The 18,591-nt window shown below is 40.8% G+C and overlaps 3 protein-coding genes across 3 annotated transcripts; all 3 read right to left on the reverse strand.

Annotated features, from left to right (window-relative positions):
- Window positions 1–1,629: 1,629 nt before the first annotated feature.
- LOC134193540 (uncharacterized) lies at window positions 1,630–2,337 on the reverse strand. Its single transcript, XM_062662367.1, has 2 exons — window positions 2,179–2,337; window positions 1,630–2,109 (listed from the first exon to the last, which is right to left on the reverse strand). Exons 1-2 carry the CDS (start codon window positions 2,309–2,311, stop codon window positions 1,793–1,795), a joined length of 450 nt encoding a protein of 149 aa, XP_062518351.1. The 5' UTR covers window positions 2,312–2,337; the 3' UTR covers window positions 1,630–1,792.
- A 652-nt stretch (window positions 2,338–2,989) lies between these two features.
- On the reverse strand, window positions 2,990–5,662 carry LOC134192857 (putative ammonium transporter 1). Its single transcript, XM_062661615.1, has 4 exons — window positions 5,576–5,662; window positions 3,685–3,921; window positions 3,078–3,216; window positions 2,990–2,997 (listed from the first exon to the last, which is right to left on the reverse strand). Exons 1-4 carry the CDS (start codon window positions 5,660–5,662, stop codon window positions 2,990–2,992), a joined length of 471 nt encoding a protein of 156 aa, XP_062517599.1.
- Window positions 5,663–8,183: 2,521 nt separating this feature from the next.
- LOC134193308 (putative ammonium transporter 1) lies at window positions 8,184–13,449 on the reverse strand. Its single transcript, XM_062662137.1, has 8 exons — window positions 13,172–13,449; window positions 12,993–13,083; window positions 12,601–12,924; window positions 11,343–11,443; window positions 11,152–11,286; window positions 9,970–10,437; window positions 8,806–9,027; window positions 8,184–8,736 (listed from the first exon to the last, which is right to left on the reverse strand). Exons 2-6 carry the CDS (start codon window positions 13,051–13,053, stop codon window positions 10,195–10,197), a joined length of 864 nt encoding a protein of 287 aa, XP_062518121.1. The 5' UTR covers window positions 13,054–13,083; window positions 13,172–13,449; the 3' UTR covers window positions 8,184–8,736; window positions 8,806–9,027; window positions 9,970–10,194.
- Between the last annotated feature and the right edge of the window lie 5,142 nt (window positions 13,450–18,591).

Here is an 18,591-nt window from a genome sequence, read left to right on the forward strand (position 1 = left end):
GGTCTAGCTAAGTATAACATTTCTCTCCTCAATCGCAGGGTTTACCTCGCAACGCTACAAAAATAGAAATATAAGCAAAGTGTAGTGCCATAGCTTCCCTACGTCCTGGGAATGACTATATCAGGGATATAATAAATCGAATTTTGTATAACCAAATTCGTGTTCAAGAAAGAGCATGACAGTACTGTAGTGACTATAACAGAAAATTATGTCATTACTAAATTCTTTGCCCAAACATAACTTGTGTTAACTTGCATTAACTTGCTTTAGAACACTAATAAATTAATATACATGTATGGCCGTATACAACTTGTTCATAATTACACCTGTTCAAATATCGAGTCACGAGTGTGTGACATCATAAATTTGATGATGCCATCGTACTTGTAGTCGCTTGATCCTCCCTAGGCCCTACACCCAAACTCAGGCCAATGGCTGCGCGCAACCAAGAATGTGGTCTGGGTACGCAATGAAATTAATGTAATGACCTCGTTCGCGTACGGTAGCGTAGAAGACTAGATTAAACAGAAATTAGCGCGCAATGAAGTGTTAACTGCCTAACGCTTTTGCAGCTAGCTGAGTGCTACAACTAGAAATTGCATGCAAGTCATGTCGTAGCCGTCCTACGAGGGTTCAGTATTTTTTCGGACGGGAAACTAACTATACATGTTCATGTTACCTGATAATCGCATGTTTCTTGGAACAGAGTTGACGAAGAACTTCTCAAAGAAACTAGCACGTGACCTACACGTGAAGCCTTGATAACCAGACCTTGTTTGGCGCTCCAGTTTCAAGTGATACTGAATTACCAAGGCTTTTAGTGCTATAGATAGAGATGATAACGCGGTAGATAGACAAACATTTTTTCTTTGCCTGTTTTGCGTTTGAACAAATGAATACGTATACATACGCTTTGCAAGACGGGGACAGGACAAAACATGTATGACTACGAGATCATTTCTAGGCTATCAGCTATGATAGTTAAAGAAAATCCGGAACTTTTTGTTGGTTGTGGAAGTCATTCAGAGACAAAACAGACATTTTACGGTTTACAAAAAGTCAGAAGTAGGTAAAGACTGAAGAAAGCGAGTACTCGTATAGAGTGGATAATGTGTGTGTGTGTGTGTGTGTGTGTGTGTGCGTGCGCGCGTCTGTGTGAGTGAGTGAGTGTGCATGTTTGTGTGTGCGTCCGCAAGCTCAATAAGTGTAAATTTCGCAAGACCACCTCTCGTCGACGTGACGGTGTAGCATGCATGGATAAGAAACTGACCAACCAACTTCCTATAGTTTATTAGAGAATCCAGACTCAGTGCAAGGTAGCTTGTGCTTGAGAGGTCTCACAGTGTTTTGTAGTTGATTCAATATGTTTATCCCAAGGTATTACTTTGCTTTAGCGTGATGCTGTACTGTGGTGCATGTGTGCATGCACGTTTGCTTGCATGTCTGTCTAGCTGCGTCAAAACGTGGTTGTGTTTAGGCACAATTGTGACACAATGCGACCAGCATATCACTAGGTGCACAACTGTGTTTACTAGGAAGGATACATATAGATCTAATCAAAGTTATTCTAAACATGACTAAAAATCTATATCAATGCAGTATGTCTCTTTAACAATATGGTTATACTTCGGTCGACCGTATATTTATGTATTCCACTTACTAACTCACAAATTATGTATTCCACTTACTAACTCACAAATTATGTATTCCACTTACTAACTTAGTAACTTAATTAGCTAACAGTTTACCCATCTAGGTGTATATAGTATTATTACATTCATTCAGCGGATTGCTAGACAGCAGACATCGCCAAGTCGTCGCCTAAACGTGTAGTCGCTCCAACTCTTGCGTTTGGCTCGCTGTCAATTACTTCATTACCATCCGGGACATTGGCGACACCCTCCGGTTTTTCAGATATCATCCCTTGTTTCTTTCTCATTCTATCTCTCCATCGTTGTGGAATCATGGAAGATGGATTTCTGTCCCTATTGTCATAAATTTTCCCTAGAGCAGCAACGAGATGAAAGCTCGATGATTGAGACTTCACAAAGCCTTTATTCTTCTGCACTTGCGCATAAGCGGCGCCCTCAAAATTCGTCACGTCGAGCCCTATAGTTAAACGCAACAGAAAAATGTTGTGTAGTATTGATGACGGCTGTTATATTGAACGCCACGTACCTTTTCTTTCACAATCAGGAGAGACACGGAGAATGTCGAGGCACGTCAGAATTCCAAATACGAGACTACTCCAAATCAGAGTCCACAGGATTATGACCAAGAGACCAAGAAAATTCCAGCCTATTAGAACCATCGATACTTTGTCGTGTCTGTAGAATAATCCGAGGTCGTGATGAAGAAACGGAACTGCGATGACTCCCCACGCTCCGCCTCCAAAATGAACTACAATAGACCGGCAGTTATGAATGCAGTAGATTGCTCATGTAAAATGTCGTAATTTAATTATTTCTAAAAAAAATTTCCAACTTCTTTGACAAGTAACTCTGTAACGCCAGATTCGCATTGCTTGACATTCTTTGGGTTAGACTAGTTAGCATTCTATTGCAGTGCAACAAGTCTTCAAGGTTTGGCATGCGAGTTGTTTCTGATTTGTACACCAGACCTCCCGGAACGGTACAGTACTATTGTTCAAGAAAAAAATTTGTTAGTCAGTGATTAATTGTTAAATAAATCGACAGCAATATACGAGCACGCAAATAAATTGTCGTGTATAGTGACCACACACACACACACACACACACACACGCACGCACGCACGCACGCACGCACGCACGCACACACACACACACACACACACACTTAGACGTTGCTGGGCATGCGACCAAGGGCGTGGTTTACAACTAAATATGGTACCAAGGTACCTGGACTGTCAATTTAGATAATCTAGTTGTGGCTACAAAGAGTGTTGCCCGTATCATAAACGTAGAATAATCAATTAATTAATTAATGTGACCCAATTTTCACACAAATATTAAATAACTAATGTATTTAATTTTTAGTTGTGTCAAAATTGTAAATGTGTATGTAAATTTTGATTAATTAAATTAGAGTTGTCTTACTTGCTACAGCGTTTAAAGGATCATCTACGCTCCACTTCACAACCATCCTCTTTGTGATAACATACACTATACCGGCGACTACTCCAATCACGAAGGCTCCATACGGGTAGACTGAATTGGCACCGGCGCTTATAGCTACCTATTACACAACACCAAATTATAAGTAACAAGTTAAAATAGGGTGAAAATTGATAATTAATATATGCTTACATTATAATATTAGAAATGATTTTAACAATTTACTATATATGTTAAAAATATTAAGATTAATTACATTATTAGCAAATATAAATTAAAATAAATAATATATATAAAATATTCATAAACACATAAACGTATACAATATCTTAACATACATAAAATTATTTGAGATAGCAGTAATAAGAGGGGCGTTTATTCAAAGGTGACGTCTATTTTTAGCGGATTTTTGCAAGCGTGGCGTTTAAACAATCGGCATTTATACAAATAGTTGCGTTTATTTGAAGGCGACGTTTAATTAAAAGAATACTTACTTTATATACACAAAAATATATACAACTATCACATATTTATATCAACTATGCGTAAAATTAAATAAATGAATGTTAATTTATTTAATGTGAAATACCAGTCCGACTAGACAGCCGTCTATTGCCGTGGTAAGACTCCATTGTCCCGACGCTTCCTTTTCTTTAAAGTGATTGAAGAACATCGCTGTGATGGAACCGCTCGATGCAGCCAACATACAGTTGACAGTAATGACACCATACACAGTACCATTGCCAAATCCAGTGATTGATTGGTAAGAAGCAAGATTGAATGCAAAGAGACCAAAAATGATGATAAATCCGCCTAGAATCGACATCTAAGGCAACAGCAATAATAAGCGCACGCACAAATTGTAACCAGTGGGTGTACTCTTTTAAAATTTAGATTAAATAAAAATTAAAAATTTGCATTTAGCCTTTATTGTATACTAGCTAATTGACCTGTTCTCCACACGGGTAGATCAGATTATTAGTTGTGAGTCAATTAATTTAACGTTGTATGCAAATTTATGTTGTTGCACGTTCTGAGAATTTATTATGAAGTATATCTCGCTTATCTTTATTTTACTCCGTTCTGAAAAATTAGGAACAGGACAGAATTTGCATAAAGAGCGGCTTCAAGTGGCATAAAATCGTCGATCACTGAAAGCGTTGAGAAGGACGACGACGCATTACAGTCTAGACGGGACTGGTGCGGGCGTTTGTTTAGGGTAAAGTCACGTGCTGTTGCTTATTCACCCGGATATAGCTTTACATGTGTTCTTAATTTAATTAATATTAATGAATTCAAATCTTGCTCATCTCGTGTTTTTTGGTAGAGAGATCGAGATCGACACACTCACCATGTAGCACTTGGCTCAGGAATCGCGTAGGTCGGATTCGGTGCAAATGCAATGAGAATTTGAAGAGAAACTCAAACGGTGAAGGAAAGGCTTGATCGGCAAGAAACTGTCGATCGCTAGAAGCGTTGCGAAGGACAACGACGCGTACAGTCCACACGCAACTGGTGCGTGCGTGCGTACGTGCGTGCGTGCGTTTAAACAAACCGAAACGTGTAACGTTGGCAGCATCCAGAAATTTTATTCAAGGGTCGACCCCTCGAGAGGGGCCCCATGCACTCGAGGCCACGTCACAGTCGGTCAGTACAGCTTCGGTGTGCGCGGGCCAACTTCAGCGGAGGTCGACCGTGAAGCGGCGGAGATACGCCTGGCCATGCATACACAAACAGCTCTCTTAATAATATTAATAAATAAAACGCACATAAGCGGACGTAGATGTCTAAAGGGGATTTGTCACCAAAATCAACCATATCTCAGATGAAAGCTGGCATTTCATGACAAAACCCTTTGCAACCGTTTACTGCAGACGTTTACCGTAACGAAAAAAAAGCATTAAAATTACCTGCGTGGGTCTGTCTAGACCTGTATGTGGCATGAGCGTAAATCTGGTGGTTGGTTAGCAAGGAAGACCGATACCTGTGCACAGTTCATGGTAAGGATTGTGAGACATATGGTGTCAAGTTGTGATTTATTGACCTACTAAAGCAAACTGGAACACCAAAGCTTTCATGCAAGTATCAACGTTGTCAACACAACCGTGGAGCATCAGAAGGACACCCTTCTTATTTTAGTTCATAGATCATGTCTCGCTGAATTTTGGGTGCGCTGGAGCACTAGCTATGGTTAAACCTAAAGTAGTTACTTCCAGAGGGTAACACTTTGTGTTACATACGACTAATCATCTGAACAACGCGTTGCCGATTCTCTGCTTCTGTGACTGTCTGGACCATCGGTTTCCTGCAGGAAGATACCAGGCCTTGTATCTTTCTTTCATCAAGTTTTAGTATTTGGGGAGAGTTCTCCTTTAATTAAGTGAATAACAAACAAGTACAATATTATTCTCGTGATCTAAACATATCATTAAATATATGACGTATTAGGGTGATGATACATATGATACCTATTTACTCACAGTTGTAGTTGGTTGTGATATTTGAACCAACTTCCCACTCTCGTCGAAGCGACCGCTGCGTTGTCCAACCAGAGACGCTCCCAACATGGCTGCTACTCCGCCTACCACGTGAATAACACTAGCCCCAGCAAAGTCCTGGCGGCAATAGAAATGTTAGAAAAATCATTGAGCTGAGATTTTTACGTGTTGCTACTTCGTAACGAACTGTTGTGTTGAAATGATCCATCCGAATTCCTGATCGTAGCCATCCTTCTTCTGACCAACTCCAATGGACAACTATCGGCTGTATAAATCCTGACATGAAGATACGCATAAAGACACTTGATTATAATGGGGAAGTAGTTATAATGTGTGCATTTCATTAATTCAGCTTAATTGTCATTCTCACCTATTTTCTAAATTAATGAAAAATTCTTGTGCATGCGAGGAAGCGATTTTTTGTTAGATTACTTTGTCATTGTGTGTGTGTGTGTGTGTGTGTGTGTGTGTGTGTGTGTGTGTGTGTGTGTGTGTGTGTGTGTGTGTGTGTTAGTATTACCTGTGCAAACAAATGAAAATAGCAGATAGCTTTTCACATTCGTTCTCTCAGCCATTGCACCACTGACGATTGTCGTTGCTGTGATTGCGTAGACGTACTGCAAAAACCAGTGTACTAACTCTCTATCACGAATCCCAATATTTGATAGAAAAAAGTGCTCAAAGCCAAACACTGCGTTTCCGTCACCAAACGCTAGAGCGTATCCAAACGCCCAATACGCAAAGCAGCCAACAATGGCATCCGTAAAATTCTTGTAAAGAGTGCTCGTGGTGTTTTTGGCGCGCACGGAACCGGATTCCAGAAATGCAAACCCAGCTTGCATAACTACAATATCAACACTCTTTAGATCAAAGTGAGTACAGATCACTGATGTAAAGTATACTTACAGAAGACCATGCTGGAGAGGATGACGAGATGGAAATCTTCCACATTATTCAACAAAGCAGTCATAATGGGCTGAGAACCTCTGAAAGCCAACAAATGTATACGTTTCCTCTCCCACACTCTGATTCCAACGACATGCATGTTTATGGAAAGCATGCACCATGCATAGATTGGAAGTAGCCTGAGGGTGTACGTCATGCACACGTGCGTTGGGCTAGCAGGAAGGATAACTCGGTTATTGGTTAGTTATTCCGCCTATAACCAATCCAGCCTGAAGCATTAGGCCCCTTTCTGTGGCTTATCTGCATGTTTCTCATCACCCAAAGTGACCCGGACGGGCGAGCCATTACCGTTATCCATTTATGCACTGGAAGTCAGAAGGCACAACTGATACGCATTAGGCTATAGTGGTACCAGACTAAAGGTCTGATTTGAGGATCCATGCACACCAATTAGTAAACTATGTGGCTGAGCATAGAACTGTCAACATGTATGATCCACGTAGTTGTATGCACATGCACTCTGTATGAATAATGGCCTAATGGTGAAATCAGTTCGGCCTGTCGTTCGGATGCAGGCGGGTGACGAGAAACAGACATGTAACAAAGAAGTGCCTAATATATAATATAATATTAATATATAACCATGCATGCAAGCAGTTCGATCCACCCGCAAGCTAATTAGTTAATAAGCCACAGCCCTAACACGCTCTCCAAGCTTACAGAAGCCACTATTGACAACCTTCCAAACAATTGCATGACTTCATTCGATGCCATACGCATGCCGATTGTTTACATTTTCAAGCCAATAGACAGATCCAGACTACTAGCGCTTCTTCCTCCAAATGCCAAATGCTCCACGTCACTTCCAGAGTGGCTTCTTCAAAACAACATAGCAGATTCAACCAATTCTGTTGTCTGTTGTAGTGACCTACATGTCAGACAAGCTGATTCCAGGTGTATACTTAAATTACCTCACAACTCTGGTCCCAAAGTTTCTAACAAGTCCGCATACTAGATACTACTCTGAAGGATAAATTAGAATCTATAGCATACCACGTTGTTGGCTCCAAACAAATGGTCAAGAAGTGCCTTCTCGTTAGATATCTAGACATGTCACGTTTCTGTAGAACACTGGTCCCTATAGTATCTACATACTAACATGCAGACCTCACTTACCAACTAGAGTAGTCCTTTCTTTCTCCAATTTTTTGTAAATCTCAGAAACAGCACGCTCACAACAATGACCTGTTTCACTGAAAGCGCATCCGCAAACTCAGTATACGGGATGTTACGTACCACCTGTAGTAGCTGCCAAGCTGAAATCAAATTCAGAGTGCTCTAGTAAATGCATGGAATTAATACAGTGCTGATGTACGGCTGCGAATCTCTCGCGTCTGTACTGAACTGAAACGATCACCACAATAAAAAAGGCTCCCACAAGTGACTCGATCACATTGACCTACCAGACAAAGTAGATTAGCTAATTTGGGCATCTACACCTGCTGTCCTCATATAACAAAATTAATCTTGAATCAAAATTCAGGCATACACCTAAACCATCTTGGTGTTTAAAAGGAAGCTAGTGTTGGGAGGAAGGACGGGAAGATAAAACCCTAACAAAGGTATACACACTACCCATCATGTAACATCGAATACACGTAGTTCTTGTATCTGAAAAGTGAAAATATACTAAATATCATTGAAGAATAAGTTATGTAAGTAAAGCTGTTAAATATCACAACTATAACACATAATCTTGATTTTAATGTCACGTGCAGAAAAGCAGAAAAGCATAACAAGATCAGCGGTGGATCAATAAGTGTAGTGCATCAAACAATCAATGCAGAAGACAACTATACATTACTAATTATTTGTAAAAGCATTGTTTACTGCATAGAGTTCCAGAATTTGTATAATTGCATAAATTGGTTCATATAATTGGCAGCATATTTGCTACACCGAGGATATTTCCAGTGGCCCCATGCTGCTGCTGGGCAATTCTTTGGTAGGGGTAGAAGCTCTAATACCATCGTCAACATTCACATTTTCAGCAACAGTGCCTCCTACTGTAGGCTGCTCAGGCTGCATTTCACAACCATCAGAAGACCACTGCAAACCAGTTGCTAGGTTAATTCCATGGACATTACCGAGAGCATCAGAAAATCTGCGAGTCAGTCTCCTGCTGTCTTTGCTATTTTGGGCATATGCTCTTTCACCGTGCTTTACAACATCAAGACCTGAACAGTATACACTACAATGTAACAAGAATGTATTGCAAGATAAGAGACTTAGAGATTAATTGAAACCTTTTCGTTCTTCTTCCGATGAAACCCGAAGAACATTCAAGCAGGCCAAAATTCCAAATATAACAGAAGCCCACATGAATGTCCATATGGCTATCACAAACAAGCCGCACAAATTCCAGCCAATGAATAGCATGGAGAGTCTGTTTCCTTTGTAGAATAGGCCCATATTGGCATCCAGAAATGGAACAGACAAAACTCCCCATATGCCACCACCAAGATGCACTAGAAATAAATGTGATAAAAAGGTAATTCGTAACTGACTACCCACATACAAACTTAAAAATATACACAACTATTTAGGCCCTGTCCACACATGGTATTGGATCGTCATCTGATCGCAATCTGATTGCAATAAATCCAATCCACATAGGGAGTGCATTCGATCCACATCAGATTAAGATCTGTTGATTCCAATTAGAAATAGCGGGTACCACATTTACGTAAAGTCAGTCGGAACATCTAACCCTCCTCACTCATCTTTTCTCCTTACATCGCTGTATCAATGCTTTTCACAAGCTAAGAACACACATACACATCGGTCATCAGTCACGTAATACCAAAAAGTCGTAGGTATCACTTTCAAAGTGCAGTGTAGAAGAAGAAAAAGAATGGACATATTGACCCAGGAAAGCCCTTTCAGCCTGAGGTTGGTCCTCCAAGGGTTCCTGCTGCAGCTACTAAGAATGTAGACTGCCTAATTCCCCAGCACTGTTTCTGGTACCCATTTATACACCTGAGTAGAGAGAGTGCACTTGGTTGGTGAGTTTCTTGATTAGGGGAATTACACCACAGCTGCCCTCAATGAGACTCAGAGCTGCAGTGGCTCCCATATGTATTCATTTTGTAATGAACTCGCTAACAAACAGAGCCGCAGCACCCAAGTTTGTAGTCCCAATCAGATTGCGATTCATTCTAGTCTAGTGTGGACATGGCTCTAAAAGTGGTTGTCATCAGATCTTTCTACATTTGGAAGGCATGCATCATTATATCTTTGAATCCACAAGACAGTCCAGATAATGTATGCATATACTTGTACAGCATTTAACTTACACCTGTAGGACCATGTGAAAATAGTTCAGTGAAAACTTTAATGACTAATTCCACATAGATCTCACAGATGTTAGAACTGCATCATTACTAATAATTTATGTCCTTATATAATACCTGCAATAGCGTCCAATGGATCGTCCACTCTGTAACGTTCAACCATCTTTGTTGAAAAGCTGTACACCAACCCTGATACTAAACCAACAGCAAATGCTCCATATGGATATACCACATTAGCACCTGCACTAATAGAAACCTACACCAAAAATGATACAAATTGCATTACAATTATTTAAATATAATTTTTTATAGTATATCACACATTAAGCAGTTACCATAATATTAACTTACCAGTCCAACTAATGAGCCATTGATAGCGGCAACAAGACTCCATTGTTTATTTTGCCGATCAGTCAGTCGTCTATATACTACAACAGTGAGACTACCTCCAGAAGCTGCCAGTATGCAGTTGACGACAATAAGTCCATGTATGCCGCCATCATTGATTTCAGAAATACTGCTGTGAGCAATCAAATTCAATGCAAAGAGGCCAAATATTACAATAAACCCTCCTAGTGTTGACATCTAAAATACATTGCAGACGCTTAGTCATTCACTCTATTTCACACAAAGTACAGCATCAATAATCACAGTAGCACTGATTTGGTAACTCACACACTCACTCACTCACATTGAGATACAAATTTACCATTTTTGTACAACACACACACACACACACACACACACACACACACACACACACACACACACACACACACACACACACACACACACACACACCTAAATCCTAAAAAATCCTAAAAGTCAGGAGCTGCCTCTCAGAGGTCACGCCCCCAAGCTGTTAAGCTGGGCCCTGTGCGCTACTCAGGGAACTCTGGGTCTGCGTTAGCAAACTCCTGGAGCCGGGCCAGGCACTCGCAGGAGCACCGACTTGTGAAGCCAACTGTGGTGTGAGCACCTGAAGTCTCACCAGGACCCCAGTGGCTGATGTCACGTCACAGCTGATGGCCGCTTAGGACCCCAGTCAATGACCAGGTACTCATTTATACTCCTGAGTCGAGAGAAGCAAATGTGTGTTAGTTTCTTGCTTAAGGAAATTATGCCATAGCTCGCCATCACTGTGACTTGAACTTGTGACCCTTCAAGGTCCCGGATGTAAACACTCCATAAGATGACTCTCTAACCAACTGAGCTATCACACCACACACACACACACACACACACACACACACACACACACACACACACACACGTGTACACAGACACACGATCACTTACTGTTGTTGCATGTGATGATATCGTTACCAGATTTCCTCTCTCATCAAGACGACCGCTACGTGCACCAACTACAGCAGCACCTACAAGAGCAGACATCCCTCCAACAACGTGAATGTAACTGCTTCCAGCAAAATCCTGACCAATAACAATCATTTAATAACTCAAAACTGGTGAGTTTGAAAGTAAAATACCACATAGCGAATAGTCACATTGTAATTCTCATCAAAAAAACCAGATTGCAACCATCCTTCTTCTGAAGTTACCCAATGAGAGGCAATAGGCTGTACCCATCCTACAACACATCCACATCCTCAAAACATGCACACAAACACACACACACACACACACACACACACACACACACACACACACACACACACACACACACACACACACACACACACACACACACACACACACACACACACACACACACACACACACACACACAAGCACAATCACCAATCAATACCGTATTCGCACACGTAGCTGCATGCTGGGATAGATTGAGGGAGTGCCGGTAATGGCAAGGGAGCAACTACACATGTGCGGTAATTCCAATGTACACCCGCCATAATTTGATTCGTTGACCTAGAGAATGCAGCTTCCCCCCCCCCAAAAAAGCACTGTTACAAAAGAGAAAAGTCGAACAGCCAGAAGGTATTGAGAATGGATCTTCGCAGTGTGGCAGAAGATCATACACAATCAAAAAAGCTATTGGTACACTACGCAAGTATGACGAGCATGGTGGAAACTAAACAAAAGTCGCCAGGCAATGCAATGTCTCATCAGTGCGTACAAGAGTAGGTTTGAACAAGCAGAAGAACACACAGGGCTGACAAATAAGATGAGGATGAAGATAGAGAAAATAAAACAAAAAATTATAGGGTTCATTATATACAGCTACATCTAGATGAGAAAGTTAAGTCTTAGTGTTTATTCATGTTACTTCAATCAATATCTAAGAACAGATGCAGCTTAGATCTATGGGTGCCATCTATAGCGTGGTTAGTCAAATCACCTCTGTTTTCTCCGGCAAGCAGGTATACCATGAGGTATACCGGCACTCTAGCAATCCCCGGCTTAAACTGGTATGCAGCTAAATGTGTGGAAATACAGTATATGCACCACATGTATGCACACATCATTGTATGCACACTGTCCTATCTATTCCATTTTATATACCATGGTCACGTGATGTGCCATCAGTCATGATCGCACATTGAGGTGGTATATGACATATTGCACAGCAAGTGTGCAATATACAACTTCTGTGTATTATCGTACTCTCACTTACACTACTACACATCACGTAACCATGCTATAAATAATTTATTGTATGATTAGAGTGCTAAATGGCTGTTAACAGCAATCGGAGCAATGCTATAATTCCACCCCTTGCACTGACAAAAGCCATATAGTAATCATACGATTACCTCTACTTGATACCTGTACATAAAATGGTGAATATCAAATAACTCTTCAGTTGTGTTCTCTCTGCCATAGCTCCACTCACAACTGTGGTCGCCGTAATAGCATAAACGTAGAAAATAAACCATTTCACCAACTCTGTATCATAGAGTCTAACTCCTGAAAGAAAGAAGTGCTCCGTTCCCATAAATGCATTGCCATCTCCAAAGGCAAGTGCATATCCCATTGCCCAATATGCAACACAGCCACAAATAGCATCCATAAAGTTCTTGAACAGTACGCTGGTCGTGTTTTTAGATCGAACTGAACCAGCTTCCAAAAATGCAAAGCCAGCCTGCATAACTATACAATACGTAATAGAAAGACATAGTATAGACGTCAAAGACATGAGTATGTGACCAAACACTTACAGAAAACAATAATGGCAAGGATAGTGGCAATAGTGTCCTCAACATTACTGATAGGCGCCATCCTTGATAAACCAAATATGCAAGTTGAAATCTGTTCACACAAAGTTTGTAAACGAATTAGATATGGAAAGTCTAAAAAAGTTTTACTGTCAACAGAATACTTTGGCCATGTGACTAACATAAATCACGTGACGCTTCTAGATCTATCTAGGCAATGTCTTTCATCTGCTCACTACAGCTTGAATCTTGACTTCTGCTTTTGTTTTCTATGACGCTGCCATCAGAACGCAAATTTCTCTAACTTTCCTTGTCGCGGCTCCCACGTCGTCGCACCTAGAGCCCAACGTTTCCACTCTAGGCTCTCCCGCATTTGAAATAGACGGAGTACGCCACAGCAACACTTGAAGTAATTAAAAATCGACGAATATCGATGCATGATGCAACGACTGACAAGAAGAAACTTCCCGGATGCGGCCTGCCACACCTCTAACTAGATCGTACTAAAATTTTAGTCCAGTACAGAGTAACAAAAAGATACATGTTTTGATATAAATAACTGCGTTTGTAAATTCAAACGTCACAAAACTGTTCTAGGCTAATTCCTTAGTTGTCTAAAAAATTTATTTTATTTTCAATTAATTAATTAAGTTCTTTTTATAGCTAGATTGATCTATTATTAGCTAAGACTAAAACTTGCTTTACGCAAAATTAAAAAATCGCTAAAGTGCGCAAACAAAGTAGTAAATGAAACGTGCTGGTGACGTTAGAATGAGTTCCCTTTCGACTAAATTCCAAACTTGGGTCCGTGAAAATATAAATCAAAATGCCAAATTGGATTACCGCACAGAATACCTGCTGAATCTCTAGCAAGGGTTCAATGAGACACCAGTAACAAGTATGTGCATTTGGTACTATAGAACTGCTGCAGCCATTGTTTGTCAGAGAGCAGCTTCCTGACGTTGCCCTAGACACCTTGTTAGATCCGTAGACACTCTATTTGCTGAGAGGATCACAAGCAATTTACGTGTTTTCCTATTTCGATCCATGTTAAACTTGGCTCTTACTGTATCTCTAGATTCAAAACATCGCATGGGCTAAACATTTAGATCTGTTTTTGCTGTACAGATTAGACTAGAGAGACGAAATCCTATAGTGACTGTCAGTCTAAGTATCACGTTCTCTCTAACGTGTTCATCTGCAGCTGACCTCATGTAAAAATGATGAACGCTTAAAGAGATAGTATACATATGCATGAACGCAGAGCTGTCCGTTACTCTAGCAGATTTCTTTCTAGACCTACCTGACAGGCTGTCCTATTCTTCGATCAGTAGACGCACTTGAGTCTTGCAGAGTCTGGTCTTGTACGTCCGAGATTCCAAACTGGGACTGGCGGTTCGTTCCACCGAGTTTCTAGAAATGCAATCGGTATCGAGGAGAGCTCAGATATCCCTATCAACGCAGGACTCGCTGCATAGCAATAGGAATGTGGTCACATTAACTTAATTTATGATAGTTATTCACATACTGTACTACGTACTAGTATTACGGATGGATGCTTTACAATACCCAATCATGCTTAATAGTAAATCCAGAGTCTAACTGATGAAGAGGCCCGATCGACTACTAGTTAGTCGACGTCATATCCCACAAGATATCTATCTATAGACTATTGCGGGTGATGTTGGTCATAATTCCGTCGTTTGGGCTGCACTAACTCGTCGGCTGGGCTGAGATATCATGTTGCCACAACAAATTTGCATCTCAGCCACGACAGCACGTCAAATGTGTCATAATTCCATCGATCGGGCTACGATATCATATTACATGCAACGTTCTCGTCCTAGCCCATGGACGTAGCACGCGTAAATTGTGTCAAATGTTTCTCGGCTGGGCTAGCCTGGTAGGTTCAATCGCCGGCTCGTCTATCCTAGCATGTTCCACTTGTCATTTGATATCTCAGCCCAGCTGACGAGAAGCGCGTCAACTGTGTCAATGAAGCACTAGAAGTGCAAACCCTCTACCTGTATGCACCTTGAAGGTAATTAGTTGCGCTATGACAGAATGGTTTAATTAAACAATACCAATTAACCGCCACGCACAGCGAAAGTATAGAGTAAATACGAAAACCAGATTTCGGGTAGATAATTAGATAGGTACAAAAGAAGCAGCACTGATTTTTAGTGAACAAACCACGATTTCATGCACCTACAATGCTTTGAGCTTTCAGAAGATGACACTATTGATGGAACAAGCATAATGTTACAACCTTTGCTCACTAGACGTTTAGTTCTTTGTGCAACTTCTGTAGTCAGGCGTCTGATTGTTTGTACAGCTTTTGAAGTCGTGATGAGCCACTATGGGCAATTTTAGGCGTGGCATAGCTAACCCCAGAGCCAAAACTAAAACAGATGAGGGAAAACATGAACGTTAAAAATGTAGCTATATTAGGCGTTGTTTCTAAATGCTAAACTCTTACGTACAACAAAAGAAACAGCTCGCCATCGATTTTCCAGCTCACAACAATCTAGACGTCTGGTTGTTTGTGCAGCTTCTCTAGACATCTGGTTGTTGTCATAGTGGGGGGGAACATGCACGTTTCAAATGTAGATGAGGTTGTTTCGAAGTGCTGGAACCAGCCAAATGTTACAAGTCGGGTAGCCTCGACGTGCCTTACGTAATGAGGTGACCCCAAAGCCAAAACAAAACATCAATGTGGGAAAACATGCACGTGCACATGTAGATTAATTAGGCGTCTCTTTGGCCTGACTTTGGATACCGTAACAAAATTGAATAGAGACGCACAAGCGTACTTACAGGTCAACCAAGCCGCTTCGTCCGACAAACAGACGCTGTCATGGACAATGCACGTTTCACTTCGCAAATTCCCGTCAAGCGCCAAATTTCTGTTAAAGACGACATTAGTGATCTTTGCAACAACACCACGGCCGCTCAGCAACGCACACCGAAAATTCAAGCTGGCAGACTGCAGAACCACTATGCAGAAATACTGTGGAACAAGCACAATGTTACAAGTCAGAAACAGCTACACACCCTCGCTACTGGTTGTTGTTGGGGAAACATACACGTGCAAATTTATACTAGAGGCGTTGCTTCTATGTGCTAAATCCTTAGAGCAAAGGACTAAACACCATGTACAGGACGGACGCCCGATGGCCGAATTCTCATTAGCAGCTTCCAAAGAAAGAGAGATGGAGCCTCATGATGACATCACGTTCGTCTGTTGGTCGGTAATGACACCACTTCTCGTCTATCGGTCTGAATAGCTTATTTGCATCTGTGCTAAACAACTATATATATATATATATATATATATATATATATATATATATATATATATATACGGTCGGTCGCCGGGTCGTCCGGTCATCGAACGACTACTGTACTCGAGCTCGAAAATCCCAACCTCAGGCAAATATGTAGTCAGAAAGTGAGATCGCCGTTGGCAATATGGTAACTGCCCTCAGAAACAGGGAATGGATTCCGATGACACGTCGGATCACGGCTTCGGGTCTTCTAACATGCCAAAATCCCTACAACCCATGTTGCAACTAGTAACTACGCTCGGCAATTATTTCTAACACACAAAATCGGGCAATATAGGAAAATTTCACTAACATAAACCAGTCCTTTTACTATCATTTTCAGTAATAATTGACCATGTCTATACATATCATCTGCATGCGTCAGGTAGCCGTATACACTAGCAATTGAATAAAGAATATTTCCTTTATATATACCATGAAATCCTTGCACAATCGTCTGATCAATTTGACTACTTTATAACGCATTATATCGGGTGAGATATTTAACCTAGACCATGAAATCTTTGCCCAATCGTCTGATCAATTTGACTACTTTATAACGCATTATATCGGGTGAGATATTTAACCTAGACCATGAAATCTTTGCCCAATCGTCTGATCAATTTGACTACTTTATAACTCACTATGTCGGGCGATAATGCGTGTCCGGATGGAGCACCTATCTAGGTGCTGTAGAACAGTATTAACAATTTTTAGTTAATTGATATAATTAATAATGTAATTACAGTCTGCCTAGATTGCCAGAAATATGTTGTGTCTAATAGTTGTTTTATAGGTCTAAGGTGTTTCCACAGTTTACAGCAGGAAATTGTATTATTCATGTTCAGATTTCATAATTAATTAATTAATAGGCATATTTTTTAATCATCTGATCAATATGCATGTTTGGTAAAAATTATGAGCAGTCGAGAATTGAGTTTGGTCCTCACGTTTTTGTAAAAGAGGATGTTGCAGTTGTGACTGGCTGAATTAAAATCGTCTCGTTGGATCACATTATTTTTGGGTACAGATCTATGGCTCCATCCACGCACGGAAGCTGTTTCGCTGTCCGTTACGGTTGCGCGCGACATTATCGGCTCGAGATGCGTGCGGACATTACGCCGATTCGGGGTAATATAAGCGCGCATGAGAAAAGAAACCCTCTTCTACGGGCGCGCAAGAGGGTCTGGGTACGAGGCTCAAATAACTAACAGACTGATGGCTCTAGAATTTTTACGCTCTTCTTTATTTTTTAATCCTCATTGCTGCAATGTGTTCAGATTTTTGGTAAAAAACTAGAATACTCCAATGTAACCGTAGCTATCACGTGATTGTATCCCGTATAACATATCATCAGGCCACGTTTTGAGGTTCAACGCTTTGATTTTCACCAATCGAATCGAAATAGAAGGCGTACATGATTTCTTTCTAACAACGGACCGTTGAAATGTGCTCATCGATGAAAAGTAGGTCAACCTTTCCTACCTGCTCGATTACTTTTGTTCTACGTAGCTAATTCTACGACGTGTTTGCCTGTAGGTTATTTTATTTTGTTTTGTCCATTTCTTACTGTGGAAATGCTCGGAACCCCAGTGCTTGACAACCGTTGCAGTTGTATGGGGACTCTGTTTTGGGCGCACGTGAAAAAACCGCCGAGAACGACACTTTGTGATATCTAATGTTATGAGTTCAGCTGAAACTTGCATCGTAACATATCTCAGGTATATATTGTGTGGCTTGTAGCTACCTAAAAGTTCTCTGAAAACAGTGGGGTCTCGCAAGAGGGTACGGAACCCCTCCCATGCTCTCATTGTTTTTCGTGCTGGCTCAAAATGTTTGATGAAACAAACAGAAGTTCACGTAGTACTGTTATATGTGGAAACGTAGCTGCTATAGGTAGTTCATTGATATTATAGTCATAGCTGAACAAGAGTGCTAGGTGTGAAGAGGCGTCCCATAACATAGTACAATAGATTGTTATGACTGGTAGTTTGTCCATATTGATATGACAGCGCACTGCTATATACGGAAGCAGCAAACATCAGTTCTAATATACAATGTACTAAAGCAGCAAGTCTATTGTTACCACTAAATACTTCACATTCTTGTGCAACCAAGTTACACGTTTATACAAAAAAATTATTCTGCTAGAGCACAGTCAGACAGCTCATCATCTGAATCTAGCATGTCAAACACTGCATAATGTAGCTGTGGGTACCTCGTTCTTCCAAATCTTGCCTTGTCAGCAGAAGGCTCCTCCTCTGGCTCCTCCCGCT

The sequence above is a fragment of the Corticium candelabrum genome, chromosome 17 (genome assembly GCF_963422355.1).
Source record: "Corticium candelabrum chromosome 17, ooCorCand1.1, whole genome shotgun sequence".
NCBI lineage: Eukaryota > Metazoa > Porifera > Homoscleromorpha > Homosclerophorida > Plakinidae > Corticium > Corticium candelabrum.

Coding starts and splice junctions, on each gene's coding strand:
- LOC134193540 (XM_062662367.1), bottom strand. CDS start 2,311: ATGGTTCTAATAGGCTGGAATTTTCTTGGTCTCTTGGTCATAATCCTG. Junction 2,110..2,178: donor TCCTGATTGTGAAAGAAAAG/GTACGTGGCGTT, acceptor GTTTAACTATAG/GGCTCGACGTGACGAATTTT.
- LOC134192857 (XM_062661615.1), bottom strand. CDS start 5,662: ATGTTGGGAGCGTCTCTGGTTGGACAACGCAGCGGTCGCTTCGACGAG. Junction 3,922..5,575: donor TATCACAACCAACTACAACT/GTGAGTAAATAG, acceptor CTGTTGCCTTAG/ATGTCGATTCTAGGCGGATT. Junction 3,217..3,684: donor ACGGCTGTCTAGTCGGACTG/GTATTTCACATT, acceptor GTTGTGTAATAG/GTAGCTATAAGCGCCGGTGC.
- LOC134193308 (XM_062662137.1), bottom strand. CDS start 13,053: ATGGCGCCTATCAGTAATGTTGAGGACACTATTGCCACTATCCTTGCC. Junction 12,925..12,992: donor CCTTGCCATTATTGTTTTCT/GTAAGTGTTTGG, acceptor CGTATTGTATAG/TTATGCAGGCTGGCTTTGCA. Junction 11,287..11,342: donor ATGTGACTATTCGCTATGTG/GTATTTTACTTT, acceptor GTTATTGGTCAG/GATTTTGCTGGAAGCAGTTA.